This window comes from Neofelis nebulosa, chromosome 7 (assembly GCF_028018385.1).
Source record: "Neofelis nebulosa isolate mNeoNeb1 chromosome 7, mNeoNeb1.pri, whole genome shotgun sequence".
In the NCBI taxonomy this organism is placed as follows: Eukaryota; Metazoa; Chordata; class Mammalia; order Carnivora; family Felidae; genus Neofelis; species Neofelis nebulosa.
In genome coordinates, this window is record NC_080788.1 from 117,574,171 (window position 1) to 117,588,589 (window position 14,419).

Below are 14,419 nucleotides of genomic sequence, written 5' to 3' on the forward strand. Positions count from 1 at the left end.
TGCTATCTCTTCTTAGAATATCAGCACCATATTGCTAATCTGATTCCTAGGTTGCAAAATAATACCATAGTTTGTACTTTTCATTGTTTTTTGTTTATTTTTTGATTTTTTAAACATCTCATGGCTTTAGGTAGCTTAATTTCTGAGACTTTATTTTAATAGTTTATAATGATTTGCTTTTTATCTACTTCATTTAATCAACCTGCAAAGTCACAAACATCCTTTTAACTCTAAATATTTGTTACTGCTCATTTCTATCAAAAATATCTTATTACCCCGATTGCAAAATACAACACTTTATCAATTTGGTAAACTTGGTATTTTTGTAAAGCAGACCAGGGAAGAGAGTACCATGGCTGCTTATTATTTAACAGCCTACGAATGACAATGGAAAATTGAAGAGCTCCTATTCAAATGTGACCTACTTGTATTTCTTGCTTTTCACTGTTATCATAGGTCTTTTGTATCTCTCCCATTTATACTCTTCTGTTTATATGAGTTTCATTCTTGGCCCCTTAACCTAATTCCCATGTGTTCTGGTTTTCAGGTTAATAAGGAATGTGTCCGAGGTCTTTGGGCAGGACAACAGCAAGAGCTTGTGTTTCTACGTAACCGTAATCCAGAGAGAGGGAGCATCCAGAATGCAAAACAAGCTCTGAGAAACATGATAAACTCATCTTGTGATCAACCTATTGGCTACCCAATCTTTGTCTCCCCCCTGACAACTTCTTACTCTGACAGCCACGAACAGCTTAAAGAAATCCTTGGGGGACCTATCAGCTTGGGCAATATCAGAAACTTCATAGTGTCAACCTGGCACAGGTGAGCCATGGGGTTGCATATTTCAGTGATGGTGTGTCCTGACCATCTTCATCCAAGCAGTTTTCGTGAGCATCACCTGGAAAGCTTCTAGAAAAAATACAGATGCCATGACACAATCTAAACCTATTCTATCAGGAACTAAAGGAAGTAGTCTATTTCAAACTCTTATTCAGTACATCAAATGTACAACTCTGGTCAATAACCACTGCTCCAGGGGCACCTGGGTGGCTTAGTCAATTGAGTGTCTGACTCCTGATTTTGGCTCAGGTCATGATCTCCTTGTTCATGGAATTGAGCCCCACATCAGGTTCTGTGCCTGCTTGAGATTCTCTCCCTGGCGCTCTGCTCCTTCTTTGCTTGTGCTCGCTCTCTCTCTCTCTCTCTCTCTCTCTCTCAAAATAAATAAATAAACTTAAAAAAAAAAAAAAGAACCATTCCTCCAGCATTTGGTAGAATCTTGAATAGTTAGTTCCCTTTTCTTTAGCTTTTCTTACTCTATATTGCAGCATAGTGCCACTATTAGGATGTGTGAGCCAACAAACGGCAAATTAGAGAAAAACGTAGGAAACCTGAACAGGCTGATTACTTTTGTTTTATTCCATTCTAGCAGTAGGGGGCACACACTGTATTTGCTGAAACTCCTGCTTGTGCGATGCGGAGATACTACTGCCATTTTAACAATCCAGTCATCACTCAGGTCTCGAATCTGTGGTGTCTTCAAGTGTGCACGTGATTTTTTTCTCTTCCTTTGTCTAGTAAATTACGGTGTTTTGTATAGGAACATCATAGTTTGGTGGCTGGTGAAGAAAAGTCACGGAGTATCTTCAATTTCTTACAAGCTTTTGTTCAGATCGTTAAATAACAGAACTTAAAAACAGGATGTGGAATTGGGGTGGCAAACTCTCAAATAGACATCTTCTTCTAGGCATATTCAGAAAAATAAAAAAGTTTCACCATTTTAATACAAGAAAGAAGAAATAAACCAGAGTGGCGTTCGAAGAAATTTCTTTCCAAAATTATCCGTTGTGCTGGAATTGCCTTGAAGAGGTTGAGTTCTCTTCCCCCGAGAGAAATGGTATAGAGATTAGAGTGCCTAACTGCCCTGGTTTGCCCAGCACTGAGAGGTCTCCTGGGAAGCAAGACGTTCATTGCCAGACTGAGACAATTAATTGTAGGCTATCCGGGATAGTTGGTCACCCCACATTAAAAAGGCAGGGGCGGGGCAGTGATTACAGCAGTGCTCATCCAAGTGTGCTACAGCAGAAATGAGGTCTTCCGGGGTGCACACTTCAGAGGCGCTGAACAGACGCTGCCAAGAATTCTGTTTCCATCTGTAATCTTAATGGTGCAGTTTTGTTATGTGCAGTTTATTATGGTTCAGGAAAGAAGGCAAGATCAGAAAAGATGATAGAGTATATAAAAGTGAAGGTAGATTGGGAAGAATTGAGGCAGTGAGTATAACGGGGATAGTTCTTAGGCCATCCTTTGAAAACATAACTGACCTTTTTTTGTTTCTCATATTGACTATGCTGTAAAGACTGAAAGGTGAATGTTAGTAGCATTAAACATTCTGAATAGCTAGAAATAGAATAAAACCCCTATCTTGAGGTGATTGTGGGATAATGCTGCTTACTTTGGTGTTTGTTCCCAGGTTAAGGAAAGGGTGTGGGGCTGGCTGTAACAGTGGTGGCAATATTGAAGATTCCGACGCTGGAGGTGGAATTTCCTGCACTAGTAACAATGCAACAAGTGCCAGTGACCCCCATAGCAATGTGTCCCAGGGAAGCACTGCAAATCCAGGGCAAGGGTCGGGAGCAGGACCCCATCCACCTGTCACATCTTATCCTCCAACACTAGGTAATGTGAAAACAAACTTATGTGTCTAAGCCTCTTAGCTCTGGGGCGCAGTTAGTATGCATGTCTAAAGAGAATTCTAGATTACCTACTTGGAAATATGTAAAAATATTTTGTTTGATTCCTGGTTGGATGTTATCCTATTTATATTTATCCCTTTATATATATGTAAAATTTGAAATGTCATGTCTTTGAAAGTATAATTTTTAAAGGCTAATAATAATCTAGTTTATAATGTGATTAACTTCTCTTTCATTGGTCAATGATTTGGTTTCTTCGAATGTTACAAATAAACTTTGTGACTGCTGTTTTCTTGGGCTAGAGACTTTAAAAATGCAATCACTAAATCAAAGTTTATGGGAATATTTAAGATTCATGACACATCAGGCCAAAAGTCTTTCCAGGAAGGTTTTGTTTTTGTTTTTGTTTTTTTAACCAGTTGGTACTCTCACCAGTTATACAAAGGAATGCCCATCCTGTAAACTTTGACCCGGAGTATTATCGGTTCCCTGCTTGCTCAGAAGAACAGGAGAAGGGGTGGTCTTTAATTTCATTGTTTTAATTTGCATTGCTCTGATACCCAAGATTGAAAGGTTTTAAACTGAGTTTATCACCTGTTTCTCTCTTTGAAGTACCTGTTAAATCTCTTGCCCATTTTTCTATTTGGTCTTTTTATTTTATTTGTATATTCTGTATTCAAGTTCTTTGTCAGTTTTCTGTACTACAAATGTCTTTTCCCATTCTATCCCTTGACTTTCGATTCTCTTTCTGTGAAGAGTGCCTCCCCTTCTTATATATATATATATATATGTATATATATATATACATATACATATATATATACACACACATATATAATTATTAATTATATATTATATTATATAAATATATTGTATAAATTAATTTATATGTGATTATTATTATATATTATGTTATATAAATATATATATAATTAACTTTCTAAGTTTATTTATTTTGAGAGACAGAATCCCGGGCAGGCTCCATGCTGTCAGCACTGAGCCCGATGCAGGGCTCGAACTCAAGAACTGTGAGATCGTGACCTGAGCCAAAACCAAGAGTCAGATGCTTAACCCGCTGAGCCACCCAGGCGCCCCGAGTAGCTTCTCTTTTGACAAGAAGTTCTTGGTTTTAGTGTGGAGCAATTTGCTGATCTTTTCCTTTCTGATTAGTACTTTTTGTATCCTACTTAAGAAATTTTTTCCTATCCCAAGGCACTGATGGTATTTTTTTTTTTTTTTTTTTTTTACTAATTTTCCTTTTACATGATATCTGCAATCCACATGGTATGCAGTAGGAATCAGATTTAATCTGTTTTCATATGGCTGATTGGTTGATTCAGTGCTGTCTACCCCCCCCCCCCGCCGCTTTCTATGAACGAGATGAAGTCTTAAGACATTTACTTATGTTAAAAAAAAATCCAATAGCATTGTAATCAAGACTAAATAGGTATATTATCAACATCTTGTGGTTCTTTTTTAACTTCTGAGTGAAAAGTTAAAACTTTCAGTATGCTTTTCTACATGCTCTTTGATCAGGTCTTTGTGTTTTCAGATAGAAAGTACATGGAGGAATTTTTTCATTAGAGTTAAAACTTACTTTCTAATTCTCACATTACTGTTAGGAGTCAGGAAAAAGACAAACCTGAGGAATTCTATCAAGCAATTTGAAAAAGGACACAGAAGAACCTGCTATTCAGTATCACTGATAATTCATGTATAGTAGCAAGCCTGTAATGGATACGAAGATTGCAATGTGGTATCATCATCTCTCTATAGACCGTGTAGTGTGTCATTGGAATGGATTGAAAGGCCACTAATTCTATACCTTGAGAAATAGTTCTGGATCTTGCCACATGAATCCTTAGTAAATATTTCTCGTCGTCTCATTTCCATGAGATACTTAATTTCTGAAGTATTAAGGAGTTATTCTTGTTATTCTGAAATATTTCTGTGGAAGATATTTTAGGATTTATCCCAGCATTAAATCCAGATATTTGCTGAAATTATTTGTGTCTTTCTTTTACTCCAGAATTTTAATTTTTAAAAAGCTTTAGCAAATTGGGTAGCAATTTGGGCAAATTGGGGAGCAAACTGACTGAATGGCTTAGTTAAGTGACTGACTCTTGATCTTGGCTCAGGTCATGATCTTACAGTTTGTGATCTGCATTGACAGTGTGGACCCTACTTGGGATTCTCTCTCTCTCTCCCTCCCTCCCCCATTCACTCTCAAATAAATAAACTTTAAAAAAGAATTGACAAGCTTTAGCAAATTAAAATTATATTATCAAAACCACACAAGAAAACCGATCTCAAATATTTATTTTTGATAACTTAAAAAGTTTTGAATATAAGCGTTAAATTCAGTACATTGAAGTCATTTTGCTTAAGGGAAGAAGATTTAGGGAAAAAAAAGAAAAGAACCATGTTTGAATCACGCCATCTGGAACAAGTGCTGTTGTTTCTCCCTCGCTAGGCACTAGCCACAGCTCCCACTCTGTCCAGTCAAGCCTGGTCAGACAGTCCCCTGCTCGGGCCTCAGTGGCCAGCCAGTCGTCTTACTGCTACAGCAGCCGGCACTCGTCTCTCCGGATGTCCACCACGGGGTTCATGCCCTGTCGGCGCTCGTCCACCAGTCAGATATCGCTCCGGAACTTGCCGTCCTCCATCCAGTCCCGCCTCTCCATGGTGAACCAGATGGAGCCCTCCGGTCAGAGCGGCGTGGGCTGTGTGCAGCATGGCCTCCCCTCTTCCAGCAGCTCCAGCCAGAGCATCCCGGCCTGCAAACATCACACTCTCGTGGGCTTTCTTGGGACAGAGGGAGGTCAGAGCAGTGCCGCCGACGCCCAGCCGGGCAACCCCTTAAGTCCTGCCAATAATTCACACGCCAAAAGGGGGGAAGTGATTTACAGAGTCCAAGTGAGTAAGCCCACAGTTCTGGCACTGTCTCACCTGTTTGTTTATTTCTCGTTTGTCGAGTGGAGGATGCTGGTGAAAACACACCTCATATTACTTAGTGTGAAGACTAGGACGTTTTTGAATGTTGAAAAAAGTTTCTGCCAGCCTGTAAACTGGAGGCAAGTAGTTTCTCAGTGGTGATTGTTGTTCCGCACTCAGCTGTTGTCATGTGGCCCTGGCAGTAAGGTCTGCTGTAGGCTAAAAGGAATTCAGGAGGTGGCCTTTCAGATTGTTTTTTGTCCAGTTATAGGCCATGGAGAACTTGAGACTTAGTCTGGGAAAGAGATTTTACTTGAGATTATATAATCTGTCATCATCAAGAAAAAAATTGAATTAGAAATGACCCATGTTTATTTACAATACAGATCGTGGATCCCAGTCAAGTTCTGGATGGGATCAACCTATCAAAAAGGAAAGAGCTGCAGTGGCCTGATGAGGGTGTCCGGTTAAAAGCTGGGAGAAACAGCTGGAAAGACTGGAGTCCTCAGGAGGGCATGGAAGGCCATGTGAGTTCTCTTACGAAGCTGACCCCTGCTCTCACTTTTTGTGTAGCCTGACCGACTTGTGTGCACGTTTTTAGCTAATTGATGCTCATGCTTTTTTAAATGCACCTTTTGCTGAATTATCAAACAGAATGACTATCTCTAATTTTAAGTGAAGTTTGCAAATACATCCAAGGTCCCTGCCACTAATTTATTTTATTCTGAATCATTAGGTGATTCACCGATGGGTGCCTTGCAGCAGAGATCCAGGTACTAGATCCCACATCGACAAGACAGTACTTCTGGTCCAGATTGATGATAAATATGTGACTGTAATTGAAACCGGGGTACTAGAACTTGGGGCTGAAGTGTGAGCCAGTGTTTTATAACTACATTTCTCTTCCCTCTCCATTCCGAGACGTTGGAAAAAGAGAGGAGAGCGCAGAAGACGCCTGCAGGTTTTCCTCTGCTCCTGTGTGGGAGATACTTGGATGTAGAGTGGGCTCGGCCAAGCGCCTCTCCTTCGCCCTTCACCCTGACTCCTGTCACTGTCTCCATCCCCAAATAAAGCTGAACTATTTTTTTAAGTTAGCTGCCGACAAAACATTTTGCATGAAGGATAAAGTTCTGTTAAATTACATCCTTACAAAAATTTTTTTCCTATGCATTGCCTATGCTTTAAATCAACAAACTCTTCATTTCTAAACTACGATCTCATATTTTTCTAATTTCTTTGCCAAAAATAATTGCCATGTTTTGTCATAGAACATGAAATCCATTTACCTTGATTTTTAAAAACAGACCAGTGTAGAAACCTTCACTTTGACGTTTAGCAGTATGAAAGTTTCATGTACAGTGAAAGAGACTATGAACAGACATAGATTTATCTTATTCCTTGAGCGCTAAAAACTTTAATGAGAAAACTGCACTAATTTTTTACAACAATGCACTAAAGTCTGAGATTTCTCAGAACATTTATTTATATATAAAAATAAAATACCATTATTTAAATTGCCTTTGGGATTAACCCCTGCCCTTTCCTTAAACGTACATAGCAGGAACTGTGCTGCTCGTTTTTTTGTCAGTAATCTATACTCCATGCCAGTACATTGGGTGTTTTCTCTAAAATGAACGTTAAGGGTCAAGAGATACATAGCTTCATCGTTGGAGATAGCGGTCAGTGCGTCGGTCCTGTGAACACCACTGCCAGCTCCTGTGTCCACACATCGGAGGCACTCCAGCACCGGTGTGCCCCAGCTCCTCTTGGGGCAAGCTCTGCTGGGGTCAGTTCTGGGAAGAAAATACTTTTATTTTTCAAAGAAGAAGATGAGCATCCAGGAACTTAAAAAAAAGGATCGATTGCTTTTCTATTCAGAGTCATTAGCTCTTGAAGTTACTCACATGCAGTTCAGTTAATCAAGTAAAATTTTTTCAAACGAAATTATCCAGATGGTGCAGTTCTTGTTATGTCCCTCTTCAGTAACCTCGCCTCTTATTTTGCTCCTCTCTTCTTTTTCTATTACTTGAATTTTATTTCCTGTAATTTATAGTGTGTAGGTGTAATTTGAAATATTTATAACTGTGAAATTGACTTAATATGTTGTCTCATAACTTAAATTTTATTGTTTTTTTTTTTTTTTAAATACGCGTGTATTCAGGGAAATATATAATTCAGATTTACAATTGGGCTAGGTGGAAACTGTGGTTTAGATTTAATTTTCAACTTCAGGCATTTTTTAAATCCTTCCGAAAACTTTCCCCTTTTGTGTGAAACTCCGAAGAATATATATACATCTCCTGAGCATTTAGGAGCAGCCATCTTTCTACCCCACTGCAAACGGGAAGTAGAAAGCAGGTGTGAAGTTAATCTTCAATGTGTATTTTATTTAGTCTGATACATCCAGAGTGTTACTCTTTCCCCATGTGGCGCTAGCCACATTTCAGGTACTCACCGGCCACATGTGCCTGGTGGCTCCTGTATTGGACGGCACAGGTGTGAAGTATCTTTTGATGAGGTGACAGGAGAGAGAAGCTGTTTCCGCACTAACCCCTACTGTCGCTCTCACAGTATAGCATAACACTTCCGTAGATGGAATGAAAACTAACATCCGACTACATTTCCATTCCACAGTGTGGTTATTTTGCCCTTTTCTAATTTACAGTTTTCGTAGTTACTCAGGATCCAGTGTACCTCGTTCTGACATTTCCAGACTTCGCGCTTTGCCAAATGTACTTTTTAAAAACATTTGTCAAGTGATTTACTGAACCTTTACACAAAGGTACCCTTTCTAAATTGACCAACTAAAACGTATTTTCCTGATACTGTTGTTACATTCTGTATTTGCCGCATTTTGGCAAATCTACAGTACGTCATTAAGGTCCAAGGCTTTTATGTTTCTCTTCTGAAACCGAATATATGATCTGTCTATCTAACCATCTATATTTATTTAAAATCTTCTCAAAGGAATTATGATTCCTGCTGCCTGTTCGCTTTCTGAAATGAATATGATCTTTTCATGGTCATTACCTAGATGGGAAGATAAGTGGAATCCTTTCAGTCCTAAATGGAAGATAATTCATTTTCCTACACAGAAAAAAAAAAATCTGAGCTTCAGATGATTCAGTCAGAAGGGCTATTCCTAGCCTCACACCCCCTACCCCCAATTGTTAAACACATTACACGCTCTAAAAATGTAAGACTAGATTTTATATGGAACATATATATTGGGTCTTGATTTGGCATGATAACTGTGGACATTCTTCTCAAAACAGGTTGAATTTTGTTATCAGATAACCCTTGAGGGAATTTATGGAATAGAAACCCTAACAGGAGCCCTGTTTTTATTTTTTAGTCTAAACCTGATGGTCTTTTAAAAGTCAGAATACTTTTCTAATAATTACGGCAGAGGAAGCAGTGATAATTGAAGACTCATGTCTTAACAACTGGACCTAAATTATTATGTGGAAATATACATGCTTTCATTGAGTAAATTGATCATACATGTCTTATTCTGCCTTTCCCAGCCCCCCTTGGAGAATAGTGAACTGCTTATTTAGATTCCCTGCTTAGCTGTCTTCATTAGTGTACAAGACTCCAGCATACACACACTAGTGTCTTCAGTTCACATTTGCCAAAACTTTCAGAGTTCCATAATTTGAAAGTAAGAATATGTCATTAAAACACTAGCTTTTTATGCATTTCCCTTCAACAGAGTCTCATTGATACCTTTCTGGTCTTTGTCTTGTTTGAGTTTGTTTTTTCCCTTCTTTTGAGAGAGAGTCCTGGAGTGAATTATAAATTGTTACTGTCTTTTCTCATTTCCTCTCATTCAGTGGCAAAAATCATTTTACAACTCAAAATTAAGTTTTTGGTTAATCTTCGAGCTTATAACTTGGTGTGAGCCCTCTTTTTTACATCATTTTCAGTACTTGATAGAAGTTTAAATGTTGATTTTTTTCTAAAGAAATCTAAATTTTCCAAGAATATAGATTAATATAAGATGTTGGTATTTAAGGGACTTGGGAGAGTAGGTGGTGAGGCTGTCTGTTTTTAAGATAAGAGGAGATTAATTGCCTTTCAGGAAATTAATGAACAGTCTTCACCAGTGTTCTGCCTTCTTTGAGTTTCTATTATTGGAAGGTGAGCTTCCCTTAGATTTGAAGTCGTTTTAAAAATATTTCAAATGTAACTGAGATACTTCTAGTCCTTGAAACAGAAGTAGACAGATAGTATTTCTATCCTGAGTGAGGTATGGAAAATTATTCTGTGTACCGAATGTCAGGTCATAGAAGTTTTTATGTAGAAACTAAGTTTATAAGGAAGATGGGTTTTTCTTCTTGGGTTGGTTTATTTTTCTGTCTTCTATCAAAATATAAAAAACAGCCTCAAACCTAAGCAAGAGTAGTTAACTTAGCCTTAATAAATTCCACTTTGCTTCCATGCAACGTCCTTCTGCCTCTGCTTAGAAATTCATTTGGTGGATTGCTGCATCGGTCCAGAACTAGATATCTTTTAAACTTACGATTTGCCCAGAGTCTAAAATTATCTTTTTCTTTTAGTTTCAAAAATCTTTCCTTCTAAATATATGACTTGAGAAAAAGATACCTTAGTAATTTTGCATAAGAATTCTTTGAATTTATGTTCACTAGCTATTAAACTATAAGCTGCTACCCAGATTAATTTTGTGTTTATCTTCCTTATTCTTTCATTAATATAGACAATCCCTTCCCTTTTTTTTTTTTTTTTTTTTTAAGTCCTCAGTATTCATTCTTGTTCTCTTTTGTAGTGTAATATAATCATACAGAATTACTTTGCCTGGACACAGACCCAGTGCATTTTTTCCCTTTGATGTGATAAATTGTTCGGGTGAAGTATAAAACATCAGTTTTTATTCTAGAGGCTTTTCCTTTAATTCTAAAATGAGTGGAAAGAATAATGTCAATCAAGGCTAAAATGATACCTGGAACCTGTCAAGGGACTTTGAACTTTCTGTTTTAGTCTTCTGACCATGCATTTGTGCAGCATAAGTTTTAATAATACATTGGAAATCTGCAGGGTTTTTTTTTTTTTCTTTTAATTAAGTTTTTTAAAACCAACCTCTCTTCATTTTTCTTTTTTAAAAATCTGGTTGATATATACCTAGGCCTTCTCGTTTTTGACTTGCGAAATGTTGAGGTAAGAATTGTAACTGGAAAGGAATTAATTATTATACAAATAGATCTGATAGGTATGTGAGTAGAGTGTTAATTTTGCTTGAAACAGAAGTATATTTTCTGCTTTGAATCTCCTCACCAGAGTCCTCTGTCAAGAACTATGTATGATAAGAATTTCTCTTTATTGCCTATCAGCCCACATATTCTTTCTGAAGTAGAGTAAATAAGTTCTATTTGTGAGCTGAACTTTATCATCTGCCATTTTATGGAAGCAACACAGCATTCTTTGGGGGAAGCAGAACTGATTGTCCTCGCAAGGTTACGTGACGACTCTGCTCTAAGACTTACACCTGTTGTATAGGGTTATACCTTTTTTCTTATGCCTCAGCTCTGCACCTGACAATTTATGGTTCCGTGGAGCCAAGCTAGAAGGAACAAAGGTCATGTGAGAGTGGCGAGGATGGATTCCTGGGTGTTACTTGTGCAGGTGAAGGGGCATCCTGGAATTCTAACCAGAGTAGTTGTCAGAAGTGAGATGGCTGCTCCAGATGACTCCTGGGTTTAGTGTAACTGTGGTTGAACAAGAATTTTTTTATGTATGAAGCTTGATTCCACAACCAAAATAACAGAAACGTGGGGAAAATCCTGTCTGCTTATGCTTTTTAAAGCTTACGCTTTAAGTGAAAATAAATTGTAAAAACTGATTACCTTAACCCTATACAATGAGCTCTGCATGAGGAAATGGAAGGAAGAATACTACAAGTGATTCAGGAAGGTATATGTGAGGAAGGAAAATGGGTTTCCCTTTTCTGATCATGGGCTCTGAAAGTATTCATTGCCTTTACCAGCATTCAGTATAAACCAGAGATAAGAATATATGTACTCGCGTGGGTCTGTGAGTGTGTGTGCGTCTGAGTGTTTGTTATTCTAAATAGCTTGTAAATATTGTAGTTGTTTAAAATGGAAAATAAAAGCTGAGATTGTTTTTTTCTTTGCAAATATATTGCATCAAAAATACAGTATTGACAGTGGATAAAACACTGAGGAAATAAATTTTTTTTCATTTTGCCTTCTGTCCATTTTTGTCAAAAAATAGAGTACATCATATAAAGCTCTGCATAGCATATTTTAAAACATGTACTTGGTTCTGAAATAATCATTTTAATCAGAAGCTTTGGCCTATAAACATGATTCAGCTTATAAGAGAAATGTACATATTTCATATTAAAAAGACATCTTTTCATACTTGGTAGAAAGGTTGTACTTTATGTCTTTTGAATTTATCTGAATATGTTATAGTAATGATACAACATTAGATGGAAAACCTAGGGTAATGTGTGTATGTGTTCACTGTATTACACTAAGTTACAATATAGAAAAAGGAGTGCACATTTGGATTATGGTCGTCAAAATCAGACAAACTAACCTATTGTTTACATGTGTAATACTTAAGAGAAAATGCAAGCTGAGAATGAGAATAGATATACTCTTTTTTTTTTTTTTTTGAGTTTATGTATTTTGAGAGAGAGCTCATGAGCTCAAGTCGGGGAGGGGCAGAGAGAGAATCCCAAGTAGACTCCACGCTGTCAGCACAGAGCCTGATGCAGGGCTTGAGCTCACACACTGTGAGATCATGACCTGAGCCAAAGTCAAATGCTTAACTGACTGAGCCACCCAGGCAGCCCGAGAATAGATATACTCTTGATTAAAACCCTTATTGAGCCATTAGTGAGTCATTTTAACTATTAGTAACAATCAAAACCATCAGGATGCTGATTATGTGCCATCTATATCAGAGTCCCAGACAGTTTTCTGTCTTCCTGTCCAGGATCACAATGGCACAACTGGGGACGTAGTAGTATTTAGTCTTAAAGGACATTGTTTTCTAGTGACAAGAAACCTGGAGGTTAAGTGAGACACATCTTCAAAGAAAATAGGCTGGGTAAGTGAGCTGCATCAGCCTTACAGCCAGAGATTGAAAGGGCGAAGACATGAAATTTGAGTCCCATAAAAGTTCTTCATTGTTCTTAAAGCGCAGTTTACTTAGGATTTTTCCTACTAAAGAAAGGATCCCAAAGTTTTGCCGACCTGTAGCCACTAAATCTCACTAGGTAGATGCATTTTCCTGTGGGGAAGGCAAAAAGCACCTTGTGAATTAAGGGTATGACCCAAATGGTGGTTTCTTACGTATTCAGTCAGCACTTGTTACACACAATATTTGTTTTATTCCCCCCTTCATAGGTACTTATTAAAGGAAATTAGGTATAACTAAACTTCATACTTGGGAAAATGTAATTTGGTACAAGAGGATCCCTAGATTGCTTTGTAACTTCATAGGATACACAGTAACAGCAAATGGCTAGAGATGAATCCATCTTGTCTGGTAGCCTTTTAAAACGATTCAGTGTCAATATGCAGTAAACTGTGCCAAAAGGGAAAAGTCATCCTTTAGTCCAGGGCTCCCTTTTGTTCCCCAGAACATTGTATGAATACATAATAATTGGCCCATATAAGAATACTTCAGGTCTTGGGGCACCTGGGTGGTTCAGTCAGTTAAGCAGCCAACTCTTGATTTTGACCCAGGTCATGATCTCACAGTTCCTGAGATCAAGCCCCATGTTGGGCTCTCCACTGGCAGCATGGAACTGCTTGGGATTCTCTCTCTCCCTCTTTGTGCCCCTCCACTGCTCGCTCATTCATTCTCCCTCCCTCCCTCCCTCTCCCTCCCCTTCTCTCCTTAATAATGAATAAACATTAAAAAAAGAGAATACTTCAGGCCTCCATTCCAATTCTGAAGCACACAGTCTTGACCTATCTTTATCAGAGAAAATCAACATCCCAAGATAACATTGAATTTAAGCAGATACCAAGTAGTACCTCTGTGTTCATAATACTCTTAATGGGTTTGCTCTCACACACCACCCACAACTTCTTGGTTTTCTATCAATTAATAACATGTACCACAAATGTTCCACAGTGTAGTCCAAATGGAAGGTGTACCTTTCTTTAGACAGAATGCAGGTTCGTCTAGCTTATACATTTGGGAGTGACTCCTCGTACAATTGCAATATGAAACAGTATTCATTTAAATAGTTTCAAAATACAAATTTACTTGGAATGCTTATAGTTGCAAGAAAGAACCCATTTCAAAGTTGCTGAATACAGGAAACTGGTTCACTAAAAAGTTTAGGGTAGACTGGGCTTTCAGGGTTGTTTTGTTCATGTTACTCTAACTCTGTATATCTGTGATTTTCTCTACTCCATATGCATGCTATGTATCCTTCCTTTTCAGACTGGAGCTAGCTAGCTGTAGTTCTGGACCCCATTCCATACACATCATCAAACAGAAAGAAATAACGCTTCCAGTTACCTCTCACATGGGGAAATTTCCCAGAAGCCTCGGTGTATTTCTCCTTGCATCTCTTTAATGTAAGATTTGATGTAGGCAAAATCCTTAACCTGTCCCTATGTCCTGATATTCTAAACCAGTCATGGACAAGAGAAACAGAATTACCATGACTGATTGGCTCAGACAAATCAGAGCTAGCCTTGAAGCTGGAGTCCAGTCCCCAAACTGTAAGGTTGCTACATAGTGCATATAAAAGTGTTGACTAAAATGTCCACAGCAGATGT

At 38.1% G+C, this 14,419-nt stretch overlaps 1 protein-coding gene across 10 annotated transcripts in view; it reads left to right on the forward strand.

Moving 5' to 3' along the window:
• The window catches only part of PCNX1 (pecanex 1), a 169,862-nt gene extending 158,007 nt beyond the window's left edge, over positions 1 to 11,855 (forward strand). For 7 of the 10 annotated variants that reach the window (XM_058739509.1, XM_058739513.1, XM_058739511.1 and 4 more), the window contains 6 exons: positions 548 to 822; positions 2,474 to 2,679; positions 5,170 to 5,612; positions 6,017 to 6,157; positions 6,367 to 6,403; positions 6,552 to 11,855. In XM_058739509.1, the coding sequence (XP_058595492.1) occupies positions 548 to 822; positions 2,474 to 2,679; positions 5,170 to 5,612; positions 6,017 to 6,157; positions 6,367 to 6,403; positions 6,552 to 6,838 (1,389 nt within the window). In that variant the 3' untranslated portion in view covers positions 6,839 to 11,855. Of the gene's footprint in view, positions 1 to 547; positions 823 to 2,473; positions 2,680 to 5,169; positions 5,613 to 6,016; positions 6,158 to 6,366 lie in introns of those variants that run through there. The other 3 variants (XM_058739512.1, XM_058739516.1, XM_058739517.1) reach the window with 2 other exon arrangements.
• Positions 11,856 to 14,419: the final 2,564 nt, after the last annotated feature.